The sequence below is a fragment of the Rattus norvegicus genome, chromosome 15 (genome assembly GCF_036323735.1).
Source record: "Rattus norvegicus strain BN/NHsdMcwi chromosome 15, GRCr8, whole genome shotgun sequence".
Classification (NCBI taxonomy): Eukaryota; Metazoa; Chordata; class Mammalia; order Rodentia; family Muridae; genus Rattus; species Rattus norvegicus.
This window is the reverse complement of record NC_086033.1, coordinates 58,288,940-58,313,402: the sequence shown is the minus strand read 5'-3', so window position 1 is coordinate 58,313,402 and position 24,463 is coordinate 58,288,940. Positions and strand designations below refer to the sequence as shown.

Genomic DNA, 24,463 nt, shown 5'->3' with positions numbered 1-24,463 from the left:
GTTCGATCTCAGGACCCGGACACCCTGGGCCACGGTGCCCTTGGCTCGGCGCGCGGCGCTGTAGCAGCGCCCGCCTCCCGCTTCCCGCCTCCTGCCTCGGTGGCCGCGTAGGGTAGGTAGCTGGGGGGACCGGAAGGATGGCGAGGAAGTCGGAGAGGGTTTCCTGAGATGAGAGATTACTTCCGTCCGCGCGCTGGCCTCTCTCTGGAGCCGGCTGGCTGGGGCTCGGGGAGCGGGGTGTGCGGGGCTCGGCCGCGCCTTGCCACCTGCAGCGCCCGGGCAAGCCGCGGGGCCTTGCGGCTACGGCTCATCCCGGCCATCCTTGCAGGTGGGAGTCGAGAGCATCTCCAAGCGCCCAAGCCATGGTGGCCAAACAGCGGATCCGGATGGCTAACGAGAAGCACAGCAAAAACATCACCCAGAGGGGAAACGTAGCCAAAACCTTGGTAAGGCGGGGGCGGCGCCGGCCGGGCCGAGCTGGCAGGACCCGCGGGGCGGAGCGGGGCGGAGCGGGCGGGCCACGGGCTCCGAGCCAGGCCTCCCAGCCCCTCCTCCGGGGTCCCGCAGGCTGGGGGACCCAGCCGGGCTCTGGGGGCGCAGACTGCTCTGCTTTCTCATGGGCGGAGAGGGCTCTGGTTGGTGGAGCCTCTCCAGAAGAGAATGAGCCATCGTCCTTGAAAAAGGCTAAAAGCTGCATCTTAAGGGGCCAATGAAACCAACTGGGCTAAAAGCCTAGTAGGTGAATGAATGAATGAATGAATGAATGAATGAATGAATGAGGGAACGAACGAATGATAGAATGCCACTTATCCCCAGTTCTAGACTCCGCCCCTGGACCCTCCCTACCCCCATGCTAAGGTTTTCTTTCCACCTTTTTTTGTCTCTTCTCCCTGTATGTACATACTGAAAGGATTTAAAGTAGGGCGTGAGTTTCCGAGCTACATTTCGCTCCACCCTCCTCTTTCTCTTCGTTACTGCCTATCGTTCACCCTATAGATTCTGGCTCATTATGATGCTGTAACTGTAGAGACCATCTTATTGCCCGGGGTTCTTTGCTTCCAGACTGTGTATTAAAGCTTTACCCCTGGAATCTTAAGTAAGCTATGTACCGTAAGTGCAGAGGTTTCCTTAAGGAAACCAGGTTGTCTGTTACAGAAAACGTCAGGCCTGTGACTTTGAACCATCCAAGGCTTGAGTGGGTTGCATCGGATTCGAAGAACTGGTTTGCAAAGGCGCCTGGAATCTATTATCCCCTAAGATTAAGGGGAAGTCCAGCCGAAGCTTGGGGTTTGTCTGGAAACGCAGACTTGATGAGGCAATGCCTTTTAGCAAAGACATTATGTTGGTTTGATTAACTGAGGGAAAAGCTGGATATGTAGTCATCACACCGGAATCCTTGTTAAACCAAGCAGAATTGTGGCAGAGAAGCCATGACGTCAAACTCCACTCAGAGCTTTATACACAGTTCCAGGCTTAAGTAACCCTTAAAATTCCTTCTTTGGGGAACTAGAGCATTTAGCTGAGATTAGAGGAGACAAAATGCCAAGGCACCATAGAATGGGAACCACATTTTTCGCAGGGTTCTGTTTCCCCCATGAGGTTTTACTGGGTGGGGGTGGGGCGCCACTGCCCAAGTTGACATTAAAGGCAATTATTTTATGCTCCTAGCAGTTCATTTCTTCCTTCTCAAGGTGGCAGACCCATCTGCTGACATAGTGGAAATAAGTAGACGTGGTTCTTCCTAATGAGTGAAGGAAACCGAGTTCAGAGGTAAAATGATCTCAGCTGACAGCTTCTGTGGGGGCCAGGGCAAGGACTCAAGCACTGAGTTATCTGCAAGGCTGTTTTCCCCATTGGCCTCCATAGACTTGAGAGAATGTTGAGGGCCTAAAACAAAGAAAAAAAATTGTTGGCTTCAAAATAAGAAAATAAAACAGGAAAAGGCTCTGTAGTGGATGTAACCAGCCATCTGCAATCCAACACAACTTTCCCAGCTACATTAAATCCCATTTAATGTATGGTATAAGTGCACTTAAAAGGTTCTGCTGTACCACGGATGGCCCTCCTCAACAATGCTGTGGCGCCTACGAGGACCTGTAACTGACCAGACTAAATTTGTAATGGAAGGCTTCAAAACCAAGCCCCCATAAACTGCTTCCAGTTGTTTTGAGGGGGCGTTTGGTTAGTCACATTGTAAGTGGATCAGCATCCAAAAGGAAAACAAATTTTTTCTCTGTAAATCCTGAATCTTCTTGTTTTAATTACAAGTCAAATGTGGTTGTACTTTGATAGAAGTTTCTAGGTTATTTCTCCGCCAGTGAAGTGAGCCAATTCAAGCCAGATTAGATTAAAGACAGGTTGACTGGGAAGCGGCTCTTGGTCAAATTCACTGGCCCCACGGAAGGAGACTACTGAAGTCACCATAGGGTGGTGGGGGAGAGAAAGGGGGCATGCAGAAGAGAAGAAAACGAGAGGGAGACCGAGAGGAGACCAAAATAGGAGAGAGGGAGAGGGAGGGGATAAGGAAGAGGGAGAGGGAAGGGGAGGAAGTGAGGGAGAGAGAGAGAACACCAAAATGTCTGGATATAAGGAAGAGCCTCTGGGAGAAGGACAGCCAGGCCCAGCCTCTGGCCTGGCAGGGTTGGGGGCAGGAAGAGACTGAGGGATGCCTCGGGACCTGGAGGCCAAGGTGCTTTGATATGTAAAATGTGCACCTCAGTCCCTTGTCTGCATCTGAGGCCAAACATTAGTAACTAATCCTGTGTAGACTTAAGTAAATGGGAACAGATTTGCAAGTTCCAGTTGAAAAAACTCAAGCTCACTGTTCAGAAGTCAGCCTCTGTCACTGTATGTGGCGGATGCTTGTCTTTCATGATTAGCTAATGGCTTTTGGGTAAACAAATGTTTTCCTCCCAGATTGATGTAAGAAACAGAAAATGAAGGGTTGTTGTGGGAGGGGGAGGGTTGGACAGTAGGAATTCCTCCACAATGTAAGGGAATTTAGGTTGCAGAATTCTGGGCTGCCCTGCAAGGATTTTATCAGAGAAAAAGACAACCCTTCACATGTTGGGCCCTCATGTTTGAGGTGAATCACTGTAGAGACACCTTTTCCTCTGTCGTTTGCAGCAGTACAATGGTGCTCGGGTGGGCTGTACTGGCACCCCATTGGCACTTTCCAGGAAAAATTAAGACTCTCTAAAGGGGATGTACTGGCGTTATGATCAGTCGTGTGCTCCAGGGCTCTGAAAGTCCACAACTGATTTCCATTCACTGGGGAATGTCTTCCAAAAGGGTTTTGTATTATGTACACCGGGCTATGAGATGATAATTTGGGCTGTAGGTATAAAATACAGGACTCCACTTGGCATCCTTAGTAGCCAAGTGATTCATATAGAGACCCGTGGGTTCCCTTATTTGATTTGCTGGGAATCGAGCTGAGGCAAATGTTTTCATACTGTGTCACGAGTTACAACAGTGGCAACGCAATTGGTTTCTGAGAGAAACTAGGACAGTAAGGTTCTAGAAGAGAGCCGGGACGGGCAGATGTCACACTCTGCTCAAGTGACTTTAAAATCTGTTGTTTACTTGATATGAGGTTAGCCCAATCTTGGTGACACACTAAAGTTTTTATTGTGAATTTTTTTTTCTTTTTTTCGGAGCTGGGGACTGAACCCAGGGCCTTGAGCTTCTTAGGCAAGCGCCCTACCACTGAGCTAAATCCCCAACCCCTTATTGTGAAATTCTTAAAGAATTACTTGGTTCTTTTCCGGTCCAAAGCAACGACCTATTACATTGTGACTCCCTGGGATGCATGCTGGTCAAGGCCAAAGAACGAATGGCTTTAAGCTTCAGTCAAAATCAAGCTGCTATTGACACATTGCTCTCTACTTCGATATCTAGCTAGTCAAATCCCAGGATGCTCCACTCATTATCATCAATTACAAAGTCTTGCTATGAGGACGGCTGAGCACGTCACTCGTCACTCGGTTGGTAGACTTGCTGCACAGCATGCAGGCGTCCCCTAGTATGATCCCTAGCACCACATAAAGCTGGGAGTGGTGTGGCATACCAGTCATTCCAACACTTGGGAGGTGAAAGGGGAGAAGAGGAAGGTCGGATCATCCTTGGCTACACACCGAGTTCAAGGACAGCCTAGACTAGAAGAAAGTCTAAATAAATAAATAGGCAGTAACCTTTGTAGACTCACATTTTACCTGACCTGCGAAATCACTTCTAATGAAACGTGCATGCTCATTCATTCTTAAATGAATGTTTATTGTCTTCTTTCTCTAAGTCTGTGATAGACTGCACTTGACATTGACGCCTCAAAGAAACTCATTGCCAATCCTTGTGGGGCCTGCGGTACAGTAGAGAGATGGCTATTAAACGTGTTCTCTGGGGAGTCAATAATTCTAAACTATAAAAAAAGTCAAGAAAATGTGCTTGGTCATACAAATGACACGCCTGAGTAAGGTAGAGACGAAAGACTAGGATGGTAATAGGTGATTTGAGACCTGAAAAATTGTAGGTTAATCTATTGGAGGGGGAGGAGGGGGAGGAGGAGGAGGGGGAGGAGGAAGAGGGGGAGGAGGAAGAGGGGGAGGAGGAAGAGGGGGAGGAGGAGGGGGAAGAGGAAGAGGAGGAAGAGGAGGAGGAGGGAGAGGAGGAGGGGGAGGAAGAGGAGGAGGAGGGAGAGGAGGGGGGAGGAAGAGGAGGGAGAGGAGAAGGGTGAGGAGGAGGAGGAGGGGGAGGAGGAGGAGGAGGAGGAACTCCTATTTTTTTCAGTACAGGGGACTAAGACCAGGGCCTTGTGCATGTGAGGCAAGTGCATTACCGCTGAGCTGTGTAATGAAATAGGGTTGTCCTATGTGGCCCAGGCTGGCCTTGAATTTACTATATAATCTCACCATCAGACTACCTCAGCCACCTAATTGCTGAGATTCTAAGTCTGTGCCACCAGCAAATGAAGACTATTATTAACTATAGAACGGCAGGTATCAGTAAATACAGCCTGCTTTTGTAGTTGTAATACAATGAACTTTTCCAGAAAGCACACCGAGGAAAACTTTGCACGGTTTTGTTCAAAACTTGACTAAAACTCCACACAGCATGTCAGAAAAGTATTTCCTCCGCAGCAACAGCACCAATCATGTTCTTTTGAAACACTAATGTAACACTGTGTAGCTGCCAGATCTGCATAGGCACGAACGTTTCTCAGCCCACACTTTATAACGTTGAGTATACAGTCAAATGTTCGCAGCCTTTCACCGAAGCCCACAGCTTGAGTTTGTGATTTGCTAGGAAATTGTTTCCAGACTGTCTCTCCTCCCGGTGTGCTTCTCTCTGCACGCTCTTTAGGTAGACTGAGCGCAGCCTATCTTTTGCTCGAGCTATTGAGGAAGCACCCTCAGTTTTGTGCCCTGCCCCTGTTCTTTCTTGATTCTTTGGGTTTGATAAGTCACTGCTTTTTTTTCTGGTGCCTTCCCTAAGCCTAGGTTGTTCCGTTCATTTATTTGGTCTTTAGGAGCAGCTGCACGCAGGCCCAAGGGTGTCGGCAGAGGGATGTTCGTATTACACCCTTGTGGAGCCATGAGTTAAGCTAACCGCTGTGCGCTCCCGACAAGTTGCATGCTCACACCAGCCTAAGAGCTATCCGTATTGGCGACACACCAATCTGGAAGACAGACACACCTATGCACGCACTCACTCGCCAGTTAATTTTTAATATGCCTTGACTAGCTCAAAGGCTGGGCCTCCCCGTGGCTAGCATACATTTCCCTCTAGTACTCCTGGTTCAACACCTTCTAAACCTATGTTTTATCTTTGTTGCCCTGTTACCTTCTGGACCACCCTTCCCATAGCTTTCCCTTTTCACCTACATTTTGGATGTATTTTCTTCTGCAGCTCTAAATCTGATCCGTTTCCCCCAAGACATGGCGTTCCCTCTTTTCCTCTCTAGTTCCTAGCCCTTGCAAATCCCCAAGTCCTGCCTCAGTCTATCTGCCCGACCATTGGCTATTGACTCTTTATTGATTGGTCAAAAACCAATTGGGGACAAGGACCTTTAGCATTTGGGTGTGTAGATTCCCGATTTGGGGGGCAGGGTTAATTCAAAGCATTAGAACCAATCCCCAAGAGCTCTTGTTTTGAGAAGAGCATCAGGCATACCAGGCTTTGCAGACCCAGCCGTCCTGCTTGCCAGTGAGCAGACTTCTCAGAGTTGCAAACATCTTTAAGGCTTCCGAGCTCGCTTAGAATATGTTGCTCCTCTATCATCCACTCCTCAGAATGCTTTCATGGCAACAAGGACTTTCTTTATTTTTAATGTACTGATATTTTGGGGGAAATGTCTGGTCCTTCTGGGAATGCACGGACACAAGAATGAAAGACGAATCTGGTCATGAAAGACACCCACGCTCAGTAATGAATTGAACCCCATCTCTCACTCAGTAGCAAACTTTGAACCTCCAGTTATCAGCTGCAGAATGGGAATCACCATCATCGTCGTACTAATCCATGCACTGGGCACTGGGTCTGGAGATAACATACATGGACTGCATGGACTCTGCTTTCAACAGACGGACACAGTTATTCCTTGTCAACATCACTAGACCTTAGAATCACTACATACCTCATCCACCTCCACGACATTTCAGACCACCAGTTCATTAATAGTAATCAAGTAATGAATGACTTGTTTTATTAGCCCAGTCCTTTAGAACTGGCTTTACTCAGCCATCTAGACCCACTAAGAGTTGCAACCAGGCCTGCCATCCATACACAGTAGGATCCTCAGCACATGCGATACCTGTCAGTGCCCTGTAAACATTTCCAGCGTCAGTGAACCTAACCTTAATTTTTCTATTCCCTTACAGAGGCCACAAGAAGAGAAATATCCCGTTGGGCCATGGCTGTTGGCCCTGTTTGTTTTTGTTGTCTGTGGCTCAGGTATGGTATCTCACTGAATTCTAGCCTGTGTTCTCCACTGTCCTTGAGAAAAAACCATGTTTTGTCACAACCTAAATACACGAAGGAGTATCTGTTTGGGGTTCAAGTTCATTGCGGCCTTAAATTTTAATCTTAATGGGTTTTGATTTATCTTCTATTCCAAGTATGGCGAGACAGATTTCATACACTATCAAACCATAGTCATAAAGTGATTACAGGAAATTAAATGTGCTATGTATGCTGTGGAGGTCATTTGAGTTGTTTTTGTAGAATACTTATCTGCTCAAGATAAGTCCACATTCCAAAGACAGGGAGAGGCCTTAGGCCTTACTGCATTCTATAGAAATCTCAAACAGAACACAGCCTTTGACCTAAGCCATAGATACAGGTCTCTTGATACTTTGGTTTGGAAGTTCAGAGAGCTGTGCTTAAAAGACTTGCGAATACATATACCTGTATGCACAAGGGACATGAGCAAAAACAAAACAAAACAAAAACCATACAGTTCTGGTTGAATGCTATTGGTGGAGCCTTGCCTGGGTTCCTGAGTTACATGTGCTAAGTGTATGCGGTTCTGGTAAGTGGATATTACTTTATCTAAATGTAGGACATAGCTTCAGGGGTCCACATCCTTCTCTGTCACCTCTGTGTTTCTGAGGACAGGGAGTGCAAGAAGTCTGTGTCTTCCTGTGTATGCTCAGGCAGTCCACCAAGACACACCTCTGCTCCACTATCAAGAGAAGGCCATCACCACTGACTCCTTGACATTCAAGAGATTGCTTTCCCAAGGTTACAGAAGCTCTGGGGCGGGGGAGGGAACAAGATCTGAAGCACTTGGGGATATCATTGCTTGTGTTTGAAATATTTTAGAGAGAACTTGATGTTTCAAGAAGAGAAAATTACCTGCTTGAGAAGTAAAAACTCTTAGCCTTGTCAGATTTCTCTGGGGAAAGTTACCTGGTGTATGAGTGACCTCATAACTGATTTGAATACATTCATCCAACCCACGACTGTTTCAAGGAATGGGGTGCTGACTTCCCAAAGAAGCAAAAACCCTATTCCTGGCCAGCTGCCATGGTGCACGTCTGTAATGCCAGTACTTGGGTAGCTAAGGCAGGAAGATAATCAGTTTGAGGACAGCTTTGGGGTACACAGGAAGTGCGGGCATTGACAGATTACCACCACTCTTGATTGTACTACCCTGCTTCTGTCACCGAGATCTGGTTATCAGTCTAACTCCTCATGCTTTTGAGCGGGGGTCCTATCAGCCATCAGACCCCCTCCAGTCTTTCTTCATATCAGACCCCTGCTGGCGTCAAAGTGCATCCGTGCACCTCTTTGGGGGTACCCAAAGAACCTCATACTCCAGCATGTCCTTTCCTTTGCTCTGATCCTCATCATTTGAGACTACGTCATTTCCTGGCTTCCTGTCTATCTCCTCCCACAGGAATGCAGTGTTTCTTTTCCCCTGAGTTTGTAGATCCTGCACAGTACTCGACACATAGCAAGTGTGGAGGTGGGCCAGTGGCTAGCGGCTGTGTGGGTGGATGGTCAGGTACTGCTCATACTACAGACAGATACCTGGTTTACTTTTCAAGAGTCAGTGTAAAGCTGCATGATTCTTGGTTGTCTTTCCACAGTGGCCAAGCTTGCAAATGGACACAAGAGGGTTGTTGACATCATGATTTGTTACTCAGCATAGTAGTGTTACACGTGCTCAACCTGTATCAGTGGAAACACTGTACATGAATGCAGGAGACTGTGTTGTAGTTAAGCCCTGGTTCTTCCTCCAAACCCAGACTCAAAACATATTTACAGATACCTTGGCCACATAGCTTGTCTCTACTCTGACTAGATCGTACCTAAAATAACCCATCTATTCTAGCCTCTGTCCTGCCACGTGACCGGTTACCTGTGCTCAAGTACCACGTGTCTGTCTCATCTCATCTTTCCCGAGCTCCCAGATGCCCCACCTTCCATTTCCTGCCTAAGCCATAGGCCATGGACTTTTGATTGACAGGTGATACATCCATATAATAAATGTTCTTTCTACAAGATTGATCTATTAATACAGCACTTCCCCCCGTGTGGATGTATTCACCCGGAATTCACCACCTCTGATGTTCTGCCTAAGAATGAAACAAAATACACCTTCACCTTAAGCATGCCAGCCTACATTAAGACGTTATCTGTGCTCTTAAGGTTTATGGCCAGTACATAGACAGATGGGCTTTGAACTTTGAGCCTCAAATATAATTATCCTCTCCCAGCGTTATGATCTCTGAGCGTATGTTATACCTTAAGTCACCCATGAGAGGTCGAGACTCAGAGAAAGCCACAGTAAGCCAGCCTCCTTCGACTTGACTTTGAATGTCTGCACCTTGCAGGCTTGCAGTCTGGCTCTCTGGCAGGTTTTAGAATGCAAACTCCTTAGGAGTTTGTGGCATTGGCAGGGGTTGGCAAGGAGGGGAGCCTGGGGCAGCCCAGGACATAGCACCCCAGATTGACCACAGTGGCTCAGCAGTAGTGGAGAAGGCCTTCCCCAGCACACAGGGCTGAGGAGAGGGACCTTCCTGCAGTTGAATTGAGTAAGTATTGAGACAGAATGAGTGAGGAAGGTGAACCCCCAAGGAGGAATGGGATGGCCATAGGCACATATGCATCCCACCAGCCCAGTCACAGGCCCCGTATGATAACCCCTGATCAGGTGATAGGTAGATTCATAGCTAATGTATGTTTCTCTTTAAGCATCACAGTTTCTAGTGAGGCCTTTCAATGTAGTCTGCCTGGGCGCAAGTCAGTAGAGCAATCTGGTCTGACCTCTTTTTCCCAAATCTATGTCCCTTGCATAAATGCCACATGTCTATGACTCTCCTAGAGCCTGGTCATTCTCAGGGACCAGCACTGTGGCCTGTGCAGGCTTTGTCTCCCCTTCCCCCCACCCCCGACCCCCAGCTTGTCAGGTCCCTGGGATCTGGGCCTATGAGGAAGGCCCTAAAGCCATGGACCATAATGACTCAGAGAACAGACCACATACTACACCCACCCATTTCCTCCCACCTTTTTGCTACTTTTGGGGGATATTGAAGATATCCCGAGGCCTCCTTCATGTTAGATGTTTTCCTACTGTGCTGCATAACCCTCCTGCCACTGTTTGTATGGCACCTAATGGTGAGCAATGAAATCCAACATGCTATACCTTGTCTGTCCCCTCTTAATGTGCTGCCATTTCCCCCGGAGCAATGGCCTCGTCTCTTTTCAAGTTACTACTAAAAATGGTACACACATCTTACACACACACTCACACACTCACACACACACACACACACACGCCTCCTTTTAACAGCAGTAGTATTGTTTTATACACCTCAGTTCACACTGGCCACTGCTCTCACACTCACACACACACGCACACTCACACACACACTCACACACACTCACACACACTCACATACACTCACACACTCACACACACTTGCACACTCACACACACTCACACACACTCACACACACTCACACACACATACTCTCACACACTCACACACACATACTCACACACACTCACACACACTCACACACTCACACACACTCACTCACATACACTCACAAACTCACACACTCACACACACTCACACACACTCTCACACACACTCACACACATGCACACTCACACACACACTCACACATACGCACACTCACACACATACACTCACAAACACACACACTCACACACTCACACACTCTCACACACACTCACACACACTCACACACATGCACACACACACTCACACACTCACACACACACTCACACACACTCACACACACACTCACACACACTCACACACACACACACGCCTCCTTTTAACAGCAGTAGCATTGTTTTTATACACCTCAGCTCACACTGGCCACTGCTCTCCTGTCACTCTTCCCAGTTTGTCCTTGCTGCACTACCTTGCCATCTTTGTACATGGCCCTTTCTAAACAGAACATGTCATGAAAAACACAGCTCTGTCCTCAAGGCCAGCGCTGCAGGATTAGTCATTCATCTCACAGAACCTTTCCTGCTCCTGACTTTCTCCCCCTTATGTCCTTTATGGGTCTCGGACTATAAACCCCTCCCCTCTCTTCTCTCCATTGGAAAGGATGTGATTTTTGCCAACTCTAGCCCCCGTATTGTTCCTCTGCTTTAGTAACGAGCCTTCCTCTAGACACTAGGATGCTGTACCCCCTCATCCCTGAAGTGTCGGCCTCAAGTTCCAGTTCTAAAATCCAGCAGGGGAAAATGTTCTCCTCATGTCTCACTGCAGAACAAGCGAAAGCCCCCACCCTGTTCTTACCCACCATGCTCCTGCAAGGTGGACTGGAGCTCGGTGAAGGGGTCTCACACCTGCAGTCACTCTGTCCCGCCCTTCTCCATCTCCTGCCTCTTCTTTGAGTATCATGTACCCCTGGTGTAGCAAAAGTTTTGTCCCACTCAGTTCCGGAGACAGCTTGTTGTGGTCTTCAAGCTCCTACAGTGAGTGCCTCTTAATCTGTGCATTTTCACAGAGACACTGAGGACATGGTGAGGACTCACACAAGGGAAGATATTGATCATCCGTGCTTGTTCTTTGAACGTCTCTCGGCTTCCATTCCCTTATTTTATTAACCTACTTTCCTAGGTGATGATTGATTGAGTGAAGTGCCCTTTTTAGAAATAGTGTCACAGTACCGGTGGTAAATAAATATTCAGGTCAGGCTAGTAGTAAGAAACACATTTACTATTTTTTTCTCACTGTGGTCTCCGAGAGAATTAGGGGTGTCAGGGAGCTAGCATTTAAACCTATGTCATTCACTGATCACCCTTGCTCCATTATGTGGAGAAGCTGGTTCACAAACCTATGAGAGTCTGGTATGGCTTTTTGGCGGCCCTTCCTGTGGCTGTCCTCTCTTGGGGCATTTACCCTTTCTGGAATCTGCACCTGGAGTCTTCAGTCCACATCAAGGAAATGCTATTGACACACTGAGAAGTCAGATGAAGCAGAAGACCCTCCCGGGGCTGCCTGAAGTCACCAACGGCCGAGGCAGCTGCCTCGAACCTCCGATAATGAATTACCCAGAGGAGCGCAGGTGCTGAGGCTGCATCTGCGGAACCAGAACTTCTCCACTGCGAATGCTGCCTCGAGCAAGGGACTACTCTACTCCAGTAAGAGCCCTCGGAGAGAAGGAGAGAAACGAATCAGCCAGCCATGAGCATCCTCAGGTAGTTAGATGAATGAATGACAAGGCGCAAGTTAGTACTCTCAACGTTGCCTTTCTTCCCGAGAAAATAGAGGTAAAGGCTGGGCGTGGTGGTACTTTCCCGTAATTCCGCACTTACTCAAGAGGCTGAGGCAGGAAGATCATGAGCTTGAGGCTAGTCTCCAGTAAGACTCTGACTCAAGGGGAGAGGGGCAGTCTACCACAGATGTTGAATGGTTCTGAGGAATCTCGCCCATTTCAAGCCCAAACCTGTCCTCACTCATTCCAAATACCAGCATCTCATGGAAAATGTCAGCCCGGCTCTGGAGGGCTTGCTTCATTTCTCCTTCTCCCATGCTGTGTGTCTAACTGGTAGACCCAGCCTCAACTTTCCATTCTTGGTCTATCAGAAAACCATCAGCCAGCATGCCTGCCTGCCTCTTGCTTCCGAGGATGTGTGAGCGCGGTTCTCAGGGCTAACACTGGGTCCCAGTAAGAGAAAGGAAGCATCGCCATGCAGGCCAACCTCAGAGAATGGTGGCTTTACACTGGCCGAGCATAAAACACACGGTGTTTCCTTTCCTTAAAGCAAGGCTCATGCACTCCCACTGTGTGTAGTTTTCCATATGAGGCTCAAAACAGTGAACCTGTGTGTTCTTTTGAGACTGCTGCTGCCCAACCGGGACATCTCTGGACCATTTCTTGCTTTGTTACGTTTTGTTTAATCTAGTAACTGGCTTTATTTTTATTAATACTATATAGATTATATCTGAAATGGAAAACTTATTTCTCTATCAAATACCTGCTCTTAGGCTGGGGTTTGGAAGTCCTTGAGCCTGCTGAACTGGCTGGATTTGTTTCTCTCTGCTTAATCTCTTCAGATACAGACCCATATTGAAGCCTATGGAATTCAAGTGTCCTGTGGAGGTTGTGTACCCTCCCTTTGTCCCCCTGTCCCTCTTCTCATCTTCTCCTCCCTCAGTCAATGGGGCCTCTTTACTGATAGCCATCTCCTGGAACAGTCAATCTTGAGTTTCCAAGCCATCCCTCTCTGCAGGATGGTTTGTAGTGTTGGAGGACTGCTTGTTTTTATCTCAAGACTCAGAGACAAGCATCTTCCAGAATGTCACTCTGTGACTGTTCCCTGCAGAGACACTGTCACAAAAATATCCCAGCTGCTATCTCCTCGCTCCTTTTGCAGACTTGAAGACTTGCAGACCTGATGCTATTCCCCAGACCACTGATAGATTCCCTCCTGACTATGTGTGCACCAGACTATAATTCCTAGGTCCCTCCTCCTTCCCTTCATCCTCTTCCTCTTCGGCTAGTGTTTTTACCTTGTAATGGTGTGGACTGAACCAGGGCCTCTTCACATGCTTAGAGAAAACACAGACATTAGGCTATACTTCTAGCCCCGCCTCCCCAAATCCTTAGACAGTAGGTAGCAATCGATTGGTGATGTCTGCCATGTACGTGGTTATGATCACCAGAGCCAAAAACCTCTTGTCATCCCTAGACTGAAGTCCTCATGGTATTCAGAGAACAGCTCTGTTCAGTGTTTGCCACTTTCCTCCTCATCCAAATGCTTTCTTTTGCTCTTCTCTTAATAAGCTCTCTGGGCAGTGACTTAAATTTACACTTAGCATGTGCGTACTTCGGTGGTCTTACAGTGCCCTTTATCTCTCCTGAGCCCCGGCTATGATCCTGTACAGTAGCGAAGAGCAGCAACTGAGGTGTTCTCTTTGTGGCAAAGATGTAACCTGTTCCATCCTCAGCTGGATCGATCCTGTTCCAACTGCATCGGGGGTCAGTGGAGCCATTTAACCCCCAGCATCCTTTGCTTCTCTGCCAGAACCTCTTAAATGGCAGTCAACACCGCCGTTCCTTCCCAGGCTATTCCTCCCTTATGTATCCCTAACTTCAATGTTATTTCTTCTCTCTGTCTGAGCTGAATATTCACTCCCTGATTAGACATTGAGAGTTTTAAGGGTCTCCAAAGGCTGGGCGTTCTTGAGCTTCTGCGTTAAGGGGAATGTGCTGGGATAGGATTAGCTAGTGACTGTCATTCCCTCCATCTTCTGTGTAGATAACTTTCCAGTGAGTGTGTGTTTTATAATCACGACTTCTGAGAACAGAACCCTGGATGCACGTTCTTTAGCCCTTTTTCCACGGAAGGCTGGGGACTTCTGCTAAAAGCTTGGTAAATTAAAGAGCAACTGTTAAATGAAGTGGTGGTGTGGTTGCTGTGTTTGTGTATGTTAGGCAATGTGTAGGTTTCTACCTGTGTTAATACACATAGACTCTGTGTTTGTGTGTTTGTGTATTTGTATGCCTGTGTGTTCATGTATAGATATGTAGATTTATATATGTGTATATTTATATATACATGTGTTTCTATGTCCATGTGTTTACATGTGTATGTGATTATTGAATTGTAGATTTAGGTCTATGTCTATTTGTGGATTTCTATGTTTCCATGGGTTTGTGTCAGACATGTGTTTGTGTGTCCATGTGTATGTTGCTATGTGGTCTTATATATATATATATATATATATATATATATATATATATATATATATGCATATGTATATGTTTAGGTTTCTATGTGTTTGTGAATCAATGTATAGTCATGTGTGTTGTATGCCTGTGTCTATGTCTGTGTGCATGTGTGTAAGATGTGTTTCTGTGTATGTGGAAGGGATAGGATGTGTGTTGAGGAAGATGACTGCATATGTGTCTCTACGTGTTGTGTATACGCGTGCACACGTGTATGTGTGTGAATATTATGTGTACCACTGTGTCCTTGCGTCCATATGTGTATGTGCCTGTGTGTGTGCCTGCATGTTATCTGTACGTATGCATGTATATCTGTGTCTATGTATCTTTATATGTATGTGTTTATAAGTATCTCTGTGGTCTATGTATATTTGTGTGTGTGTGTGTGTGTGTGTGTGTGTGTCTATGTATTTATCTGTGTGTGTATGGTGGGGGAGCTGTTGCCCTGTGTTGTTAGATATCTGATTTCCCTATCTGTACAAAGTGGCAACCATCTTTCCTCACCAAACAGTAAATTGGATCTGGCTTTTCACTACAGAGGTAAAGCCTTTGAGCACAGAGTCTGCTCTGTTTATCTGTCACTGTACAGCCAGCTCCCCTTTTTCTGGGTAGGGACAGTGCATTTGTTTGTCACTGACTGCCTGCACTTTTCTCCTGGACTCTCCAGGGACTCTGCCTGCAGGAGGTAGAGGTGGGGACAGAGATCTCATATCACAGGCAGGTCCTTTTTCGGGACAGCTCGTTTAGAATTGATGTGAAGTGATTCTCTGTCATGTTCTCGGCAGGACCTGAACCCTTCCCCAGTGCCCTGCCTCAAGTGTCAGATAGTCCACCTCCGACCTTGAGCGGATGCCCTGATAGGCATTTTCAGTGAGGCCACACCCTGGCCTTTTATGTTCAGGATGATATGGGGGAGGGAAAAGACAGTCATGCACGTGGCAGAAACACGTGAAAGAACAAAGAACTCCCCTTAGCATCTTCTGCCCTGTGCTCCCTGTGTGATGCTCATGGGTCACCAGCAGTGTGGTGACATGTCTTTGAGCCCAAGGCTCAGACACCAAAGTAAGACCTTTTGCAACAGCTAAGAAACTCTTTTGTGAAAGGCTGCTGCTGCTGCTGCTGCTGCTGTGGCTGCTGCTGCTGCTGCTGCTGTGGCTGCTGCTGTGGCTGCTGCTGCTGCGGCTGCTGCGGCTGCTTTTGGAGTGTGTCGGCTACAAGCCACTGTGTGGACAGAGTTAAACTCAGTTACTAAGAGTTCTAACACCAAACCCAGCCTCTGTTGAAACCTGGTCGGGCCACCTACTTCCCAGCTGTGTGTCCTTGTCCAAGTTACTGACGCTCACTCTACACCTCACGTCTCAAATTGTTAAAGAGGGTGGAGTGGTTCTGAACTCCCAGCCCTCCCTTCTGAGGATTGGCACTTACCGGATAAAAAGCTCAGCGACAGCATGTGATGGCTTTATTTTTCTTCTTACTGTAATGCTACCTCTGGCTCTTCTCCATATGGCCTCCCTCCCGCCTGCCAGCTCTCCAGTTAGGCTCCGACCAAGATTGTAAATGCTTAATTACATGTTTAGTAACCCCGCTTCATTCTGGTACTGTCATACATGGTGCAGTAGGGAAGCTCTGAGCTACCAAACTGCCTGCCCCATCTTGACCAGCTGCTCTAACAGGGAGATGTGGGGAGAGAGGGAACCTATTCTCTGCTTTAAAAGGAACTCATTATAATCTAGGCCACAGCGTGTGAGCAAGGTTTGTTCACCCTACTGTTTCACTTACCGCTTCCTGAGGACTCTGGGCATTTGTCTCTCGTAACCACACAGCCCCTAACAAGGAGGCTACTAAGCCCTCTTCCCAGACCATAAAACTGCCACACATAGAAGAAAAAAAAAACAGCCAGAATTTCATATCAAAAAATTGAGGGGCTGGAGAGATGGCTCAGCGGTTAAGAGCACCGACTGCTCTTACAGAGGTCCTGAGTTCAAATCCCAGCAATCACATGGTGGCTCAAAACCATCTGTAATGAGATCTGATGCCCTCTTCTGGTGTGTCTGAAGACAGTGACTGCACTCATATACATTCAATAAAAAGATTTAAAAAAAAAATTTGAGATAGCTAGTTCCCAAACCTAGCTGGTTCCATGGTCTAAAGGTTAGTGTTCTAGACTCATGACTTAACCCCATCTGCTTTCTGTTGTCCCACATTCCCTCTCAAATATTTTCCTAAAAGTACTGTGGAGCAAAAGTTTGCTAACTTTAGACCTTGCATATGACTACATTGAATAGAGTGCCTGTTAGGACATCCTCTGGATTCTGTTGCCAGAGAATTGTTTTCTAAATATCCCAGATGTCTAACCATCTGCTTCAAAAAGCAGAGATAGCACCCAACCACAGGCTGCTCTTTCATTGGTTCCCAAGTCACAAGGCTGCTCTTTCATTGGTTCCCAAGTCACAAGGCTGCTCTTTCATTGGTTCCCAAGTCACAAGGCTGCTCTTTCATTGGTTCCCAAGTCACAAGGCTGCTCTTTCATTGGTTCCCAAGTCACAAGGCTGCTCTTTCATTGGTTCCCCAACCACAGGCTGCTCTTTCATTGGTTCCCCAGCCACAGGTTGCTCTTTCATTGGTTCCCCAATGTTCCTATTCCCCTCCTTATTTCCTGGAAACTTGCTCCAGGATAGACTTAAATCCCCAATGTTTGCAGGTTGGCCACATAAATACTGGCTGTTCCTGGAGACTGCCAGAACATTCTGGAAACTGCTCCAGAGAAAGTCACCCCAGAGACCATCATGAGGTGCAATGAGAACCGGACAGCCCCAGAGGATCAAGACGGACAGTCTGGAAGAGACATCTCAGCAGCCATCGACTCTCAAAAGGTGACCTGTGGCACTCTTTCCCTGTGCCCCTGAGTAGGCATCCCCATCTATGTTGATGACATCTTTCTTCCCTAACCTATCTCTGGCATTAGTCTTTCTTCTCTGGAACAGCCCGTGGAAAATGGCACCTTGCTTATATCTTTGTGTTTCCCTCTCCAAGAGCGTACTGGGTCAGCTTTGCTCTGCCTTGTCTCCTGACACGCTTGTTGGCCAGGGGACCCTTGCTTTCTTTAACTATCTTTTCTTCGTCTTTTTCTTAATAAAAAAAATGAAGTTTGATTTCTATAGTTACCTTACCTGCCTAAAGGATATTGAACTGGCTTTGCTCTCTTCCTGGCAACTCTCCGATCTCTCTTATCATTAAGTATTTCTCTACAGTAGAAGAGGCCTTGAGCCTCCTATTGGAGCAGAGACCCAGTTTCTGTCTCTTTCCAACGAAACACGCCCCAGGGGTTCATGCACTTTCATGGCATTTCTTAGCTGTCATGAATAATGAAACTGTTGACATGTTGGCATCTCGGGAGTGTGTTGGCTTCCATGTGCCCTCAACCAATTTATATTTCCATCAGCAGGGAATAGATTTTCTTTCTTTCCTTCCCCACATCCTCACCAGCATTTGCAGCGTTTGATGTCAGTGGTGTTTTGTTTTATTTTGTTTTTATTTTTTTTCCTTGAGGAAAGCCATTCTGACTGGCATGGGAGAGACTCTCAAAGCAGTTTTGGTTTGCACTGCTTTAATGGCCAACGATGTTGATGACTTTTTGAAAGGCTTAACAACTGTCTCTTCGGTTCATCCGCTGATCTAGCTGGGGCGGGGTGGGATTTTTTTTTTCCATTTGAGGATTGTTTGTTTTGGTATTTGATTTTTCTAACATCCATGAAAGAACTTTACAACACGTTCTTAGGAGATTATGTCAGACGCCCATGTTTAAGATTGTCTGCTCCAAGGTGTCAAAGGCATTCTATCCAGAGGAATTATCTTTTGAGTTTACAATTAAGTCATCATGTGGCAGGAGAAAGCACAGATTTCAGACAGAATAACCTGGGATAAAGCCTGTGGCTGAGCCAGGGAGTTTGGGAAATCACAAGAGAGCTCCTGTACAAGGGAATCTTGTACAGGACAGGCAGGTAGGAGCCAGAGTCTGCAGGCCGTGGACGTCCTATTGAGAAGTTAGCAAGAAGTCCTTTCTGGTTTGCTTTACATAGGGGGTAACCTCATACAATCTGCTTCTATTTAAAGGCTAAATCTGAGTACCTCGCAGAAAAGGGATCGAAGAAGGGCCAGAGTAGAGCAGTTGGAAGTCATTGCAGAGCTCAGGAAAGATGGTGGCAACAGGAACTAGAAGGTTGTCTGGGGCAGTAGAGAGAATATTTATCCCAGGATCCTCACATAGAGTCCACAGGTCATCGTCAGTCAGAAGGTCATAGATAACACTAGAGCTCCCGGTTTACATACAAGATGTAAGATGATGTCACTAATTAATCAGCATGAAGACAAAGTGAGAAAGCCCGACAGAAGCTAGATCCTAGACAGTAGAGATCCGCTGCTTAGGGACGGAGAATGCCATTGTGAGTGATCACCGGCTGAGTGGCCCTTAACTCTGGGCCAGGATGGGTCACCTCAGGAGAAGGAATATAACAAGGAGAGGCAAATCACACAGGTCGTGAAGGAATTCCAGTGTGCTAGCTTGGTGTGTGGAGGGAGACAACCCTGTAAGTCTCCAAGTGAAGAAAGAGCCACAAAGAAGAAACTAAGAGGCCAGGACATCCCAAAGGACAAAAGAGAGGCATTTCGGGAGGGAGCACCCAGTGGTAGGGAGGAGGGGAGTGAGTCAAGAGGAGGTGGAGGATCTTCACACTCAGTGATACAGAACGGAGGGAGCAGAGGGCAGAGTGAGGGGTGGGGTGGAAATAGAAGGGAAGGGCTTGAAGAAGATGGTTTTGAGCAGCTGCCTAGAGGCGAGGACTAGCCACGCAGGGAGATAGAACATCTGACACACTGAAGTTTGAGTTGAAAGAGGGGAGGGGAAGAACTTTGAGTGGTGAGCATCTAAAGCAATGGTTCTTAACTTGTGGATCATGACTCCTTTTGGGAATCCAGCGACTTTCACAGTGATCGACTAAGACCATTGGAAAACGAGTTTACATTACTACTTATAACCATAGCAAAATTACAGTTATGAAGTAGCAACAAAAAAATAATTTTATGGTTGAGGGCCACTACAACATGAGGAACTGTACTAAAGGGTTGCAACGTTAGGAAGGTTGAGAACCACTGATCTCTGATCTCTGAAGGTCAGGATCCCAAACACAGAAGAGGAGGTGCAGAGTCTATTTGTGCTGACAGTCCCTGCTCCTGCAGAGACTTTCCTGAGCCCACTTGTATCCTGCCCAGGACCTGGTGGCTGTCCTGGAATGCCCGCCTCACTACCCTTTCTTGGCTTCTCTCTTCCCTCCTGTCTAGCCTGCACTCGGCCCCACTCCTGCAGCCCGTCCGGCTGTTTTCTCAGCTTTGTTCGCCCACTGTTAAGTTATTAACTTGTCAGGGTCTAGACTCTCTGCTTCCCCTCCTCTTTGATCTCACTGCTGGCTCCCTTCCTGTTTGCAGCATGGGAAGTCAGCATTCAGAGTGAGGGTCACTCTGCAGGGCAGTGTTGGCAAGCACATGGGATTTCAAGCAAAATAATTGGTATAAAATGTAGAAAACTCATTGAAGACATCAGTACAACTGCAAGAGGAATAATAAACATCTCACCACCGTCTCAGATGTGAACTTAAAATAGACTTCAGTCATTTCTCCAAGAGGGAGCTGTTCTGTAGACAAATTAAAAGTTATAAATATTTGGCATGCTATCTCAAGGCTTCAGTTAGGATCAGATATGAGTATCAAAGAATGTTCAAATAGACAAATTGTTTTAATATATGTCTTGGCTCCTCTGAGGCTTACCAGTTTCGCCTAATAGTTCTCAAAACAACGAACTGAATAGTCTGATCCTGACCTAGAACTTCTAAAGTCACAAATTAGCTTAATATGAGGTGTGATCGACTAAGACATAACCCATTTCCTCTTCAGTGATCTATGGCCTACGGGTCCTCAGGTGAAATTAAGGAAGAGGTAACGTGTTTAGTGTTAACTATGGGCAGGTAGACTTTTCCATAGGTCACCATATATGTTCCTGGGAATCCGTGGTTTCCCAACAGAGAAAGTAGAACTCAGAACTGCAATTCCCCAGAGCCCTTCCAGGATGCAGAGCCTGTGGGTGCTGCTTTCATGGGCGTCAAGGGCAAGCAGTGGTCTGTGCTGCAATAGTAAAACAGGCTCAGGGTCTAATCTGAAAGTTAGAAACCTAAAACGTCCCCAAATCTAAGAGGTTCTGAGTGCTGACATGACCCCCCACAGGTGGGAGGTTCTACATTTGACCTCATGTCATGAATGGGCCACGGGCAAAATTCGGGCACACTAAAAGTATTATATAAAATGATCTTCAGGGGATGGAGCACCCACATCAGGTCCAACCACCTGAAGCTCCAGTTCCGAGGTTCTGATGGCCTTTTCTAGCCTCTAAGGGCACCAGTACACACATGATGCACACACTGATGAGCAGGCGCACGCACGCGTGCGCACGCACACACACATACACACACATACACACACACACACACACACACACACACACAGAGTTTTCTTTCAAAGAAATCGTCACGGTAAGTGTATGCTAGGTATGAAGGAAACGTACATAAATTCCATGTCTACAGTCGTCTCTCATTCCTGTAGTAGCTCCTTGCCTATGCATGAACCTCAAATCTAAAATTAAAGAGTCTGAAATATGTCTGGTCCCAGGCTGTTCCGGTAAGCGGCAGGTATGACTACATGCATCGTGTTTTCGGTGTGTGAGGTGCCTTAGTATGTCGTATGGCTTAATCCCTTGACAGCATGGGGCTTGCTTCTGAGGAGAGGGAATAACCTAGTTTATTTGTCCACTCACAGAGGCTGAGGTTCAACCCAGTTCCATCGTAACATAACCTTCTGGTCTTTGTAAAATCGCCTTGCTTGACAAGATTACAATGACTCTCATCCCAGAACGTGACACGCATGTGGGTTTTTTCCTAATGTATCTGGCTCTCTCGTGCCATTCCTACTGAGTCAGACCACTGTCTGCTTTATCTCTACTCTTGTCAGGCTTGCTAGGGAAGACAGAAACAGCAGGGGTTTTTGGTTTTTGTTTTTTATTTTTAAGTGTTTAAGTTCTGGTGAGAAACTTTCCCACCCAGAGCCAGCCAAGGTCCCAAAATTAGCCAAGAAAACCTGTGAGCAAAGCCAGAATTAAATAGTGTATGTTGTTATCTTTACAGTCCTAAGTATATATACAATCCTAAGTCCATTTAAGGTTAGTCCACAGCAGCAAAGTTACCGCACACAAGGCGTAATGCCAGGGATGTGACCAATGGCAACAATCAGGAGACAAAATGAAAAGAGACTGGAAGGAAGTGAGCAGGTGGGCAACACTGTGTCCCTCACAATGACCACAGCAAAGGATTGTTACCTGTTTCTCATTGTGACGTGTGTGTATGCTCACTGGGTATCCATGATGAGATACTGTTCATGTCATGACCAGCTTTTCCCATTCAGTGTTGCTAGAGAAACACTTTACCTCCAGCGCGTGCACACACACACATACACACACACACACACACACACACACTCACACACTCACACACACACACTCACACACACAGCCGCCCAAGGGAGATTTCCCAGGCCCTACTTTGGCATTTCTTCTTGTGAATTCCTCTACTGCCAAATCCTGAGATCTGAAATTCTCTGAAGGCTCAGCTTCTTTTTTTTTTTCTTTTTTTTCTTTTTTTTTTCTTTTTTTTTCTTTTTTTTCGGAGTGGGGACTGAACCCAGGGCCTTGCGCTTGCTAGGCAAGCGCTCTACCACTGAGCTAAATCCCCAAGCCGAAGGCTCAGCTTCTTGATGCTGTAATGATGGCAAACGTGGAACATTAATTCTCGGTCATGAAGCTTTGCTTCATGCACACAACTGGTAAAAATGTTGCAGGCTCTACGGTGTACATGAGACATACATGAATTTCATGTTGAGGCCTGGAACCCATTCCTAAAAAACCTCACGGGCCATGCAAATATAAAAAAAAAAAAATCTTGAAATCTTCAACATTTTGGTCTCAAGCATCCGGATAAGAGGATAAGAGCTATTGAGCCGCCAAGCGCCTAGTGCCCTGAGGCGTTAGCATCAGCATCGCAGATGACTCCTTGTCTAGGGGTTCCTCAGAGCCCCTTGTCTGGTAGTCCCTTAGGAAGTGGAGCTTCCTGGGTATTTTCTGGGATGTTGTTCTGCAAATAGGAAATAAGAGTCTTGACAGTTCCATGTTCTGCTTTTATATGGTGATTAAATGAGATGATGCCCAGCCTCCCTCTAAAAAATAAAAATCATATTCAAGTACCTGTTGTTTCTAAGAGCCACTGATCACCGGGGAAGGTGTTTTTAAAAAGCAACAAGAGCAGAACAGAAACACACACACACACACACACACCTTTTCCCAAAGGCCAATAGCCAAAACCAGGCTAGGTGTTACAGTTTTCCCCAAATACACCAGATGTCCAGAAGTTCTCTTCGAGCTTGGGGCTCCCACCCTGCTCCACATACCTACAGTTCAGCTAATTAAAGAGGGGACTTTCTATTCGTCAGTTTTGCCCACACTGAGAGACGGTGGCCTGCAGAGTCACAAGGACGCTGCTCAGGGTCATGGGCAGCAGAGACCAGCCTTGTGTGTGCTCGGAACACCTGGCCTGCCCTCCCTCAGAACTGGCTGTTTTACAGGTCATAGCCATTTTGAAAAGGCAGACTCACTGAACTGCTTATTCTGCACGAAAGCCCACATCTCTCTCCCCAGCAGCCCCAGAACATAGATGGGGAAGGAGGCCAGGGATATCTCCCATGCCTCAGGGATTTCTGGCTGCAGCTCCTGGTGGAATTAGCAGAAGTTATCTATTAATCCGAGAGGCATCCATCAACAGCCAGAGCCAGACTGTCTTTCTGAAAGAAATTCACTGACCCCTTGTTAACGTATCTAGGAAGTATCTAATCAGCTCTGAGCCAGCCAGCGAGGGGCAGGGTCAGCAGAAGCAGGCTGCTGGGAGGATCGGGTATCCAACATTGGCTGTCTGGTTTCTGAGCTGTCTGTTTTCTTTCCTCTTCCAGCAATCTTCCAGATTATACAGAGCATAAGGATGGGCATGTGAGAGGGCCAGGATGTTGTATGCTGCTGCCCTCCTGCTGGCAGGTAAAGAACCACTGAGGCCTTCAGCGGGTCTATAGGAAGCGAACAAGCCATGGGTGATAGAAAGGCGGTCCCCCGTTCCCTCCCACTCTGTGGTGGAGGTCAGACCAAATTGCCTTCTCACAGGACATCTCCGCGCATCTGTGTCCTCCAGCGGAAAGGACTCTGCTCTTCTGTTGACTGATCAGAAGTCACGTGGGGGGGTCCTGGCAGTGGCGCTGTCTGTCTGGTTCCCCCGGTTTCACTGTGGTGTGCATGTGGCCCTCTGAGCGACGACCACCCCTTTACATCCTGCCAATCGATCTCTTCTGTGTCAGGAATTGGTTTTACAAATAAATGTCTTCATTCAACCTTAATACCACGTTCGAGTTACAGAGCGAAACACAAACACCAGAGGGGCCGAAGAGGGACTGGATGGGGCCGGCTGGTGAAATGTGGGTTAGGCAATGGGGAAACCAGACCTGGGTTTACTGGGTCCCCACCCTGACTCCACATCATTGCCTGAATGCAGTTACAGGCAGCTCTGATGGCCTCACTTTTGTTACACACTTGACTCATTTTCTT

The 24,463-nt window shown here is 47.1% G+C and overlaps 1 protein-coding gene across 1 annotated transcript; it reads left to right on the top strand.

Moving 5' to 3' along the window:
• The first annotated feature begins 178 nt into the window (after positions 1–178).
• Serp2 (stress-associated endoplasmic reticulum protein family member 2) lies at positions 179–24,255 on the top strand. The gene is made up of 3 exons (NM_001394792.1): positions 179–446; positions 6,876–6,948; positions 23,821–24,255. Exons 1-3 carry the CDS (start codon positions 363–365, stop codon positions 23,859–23,861), a joined length of 198 nt encoding a protein of 65 aa, NP_001381721.1. The 5' UTR covers positions 179–362; the 3' UTR covers positions 23,862–24,255.
• The last annotated feature ends 208 nt before the right edge of the window (positions 24,256–24,463 follow it).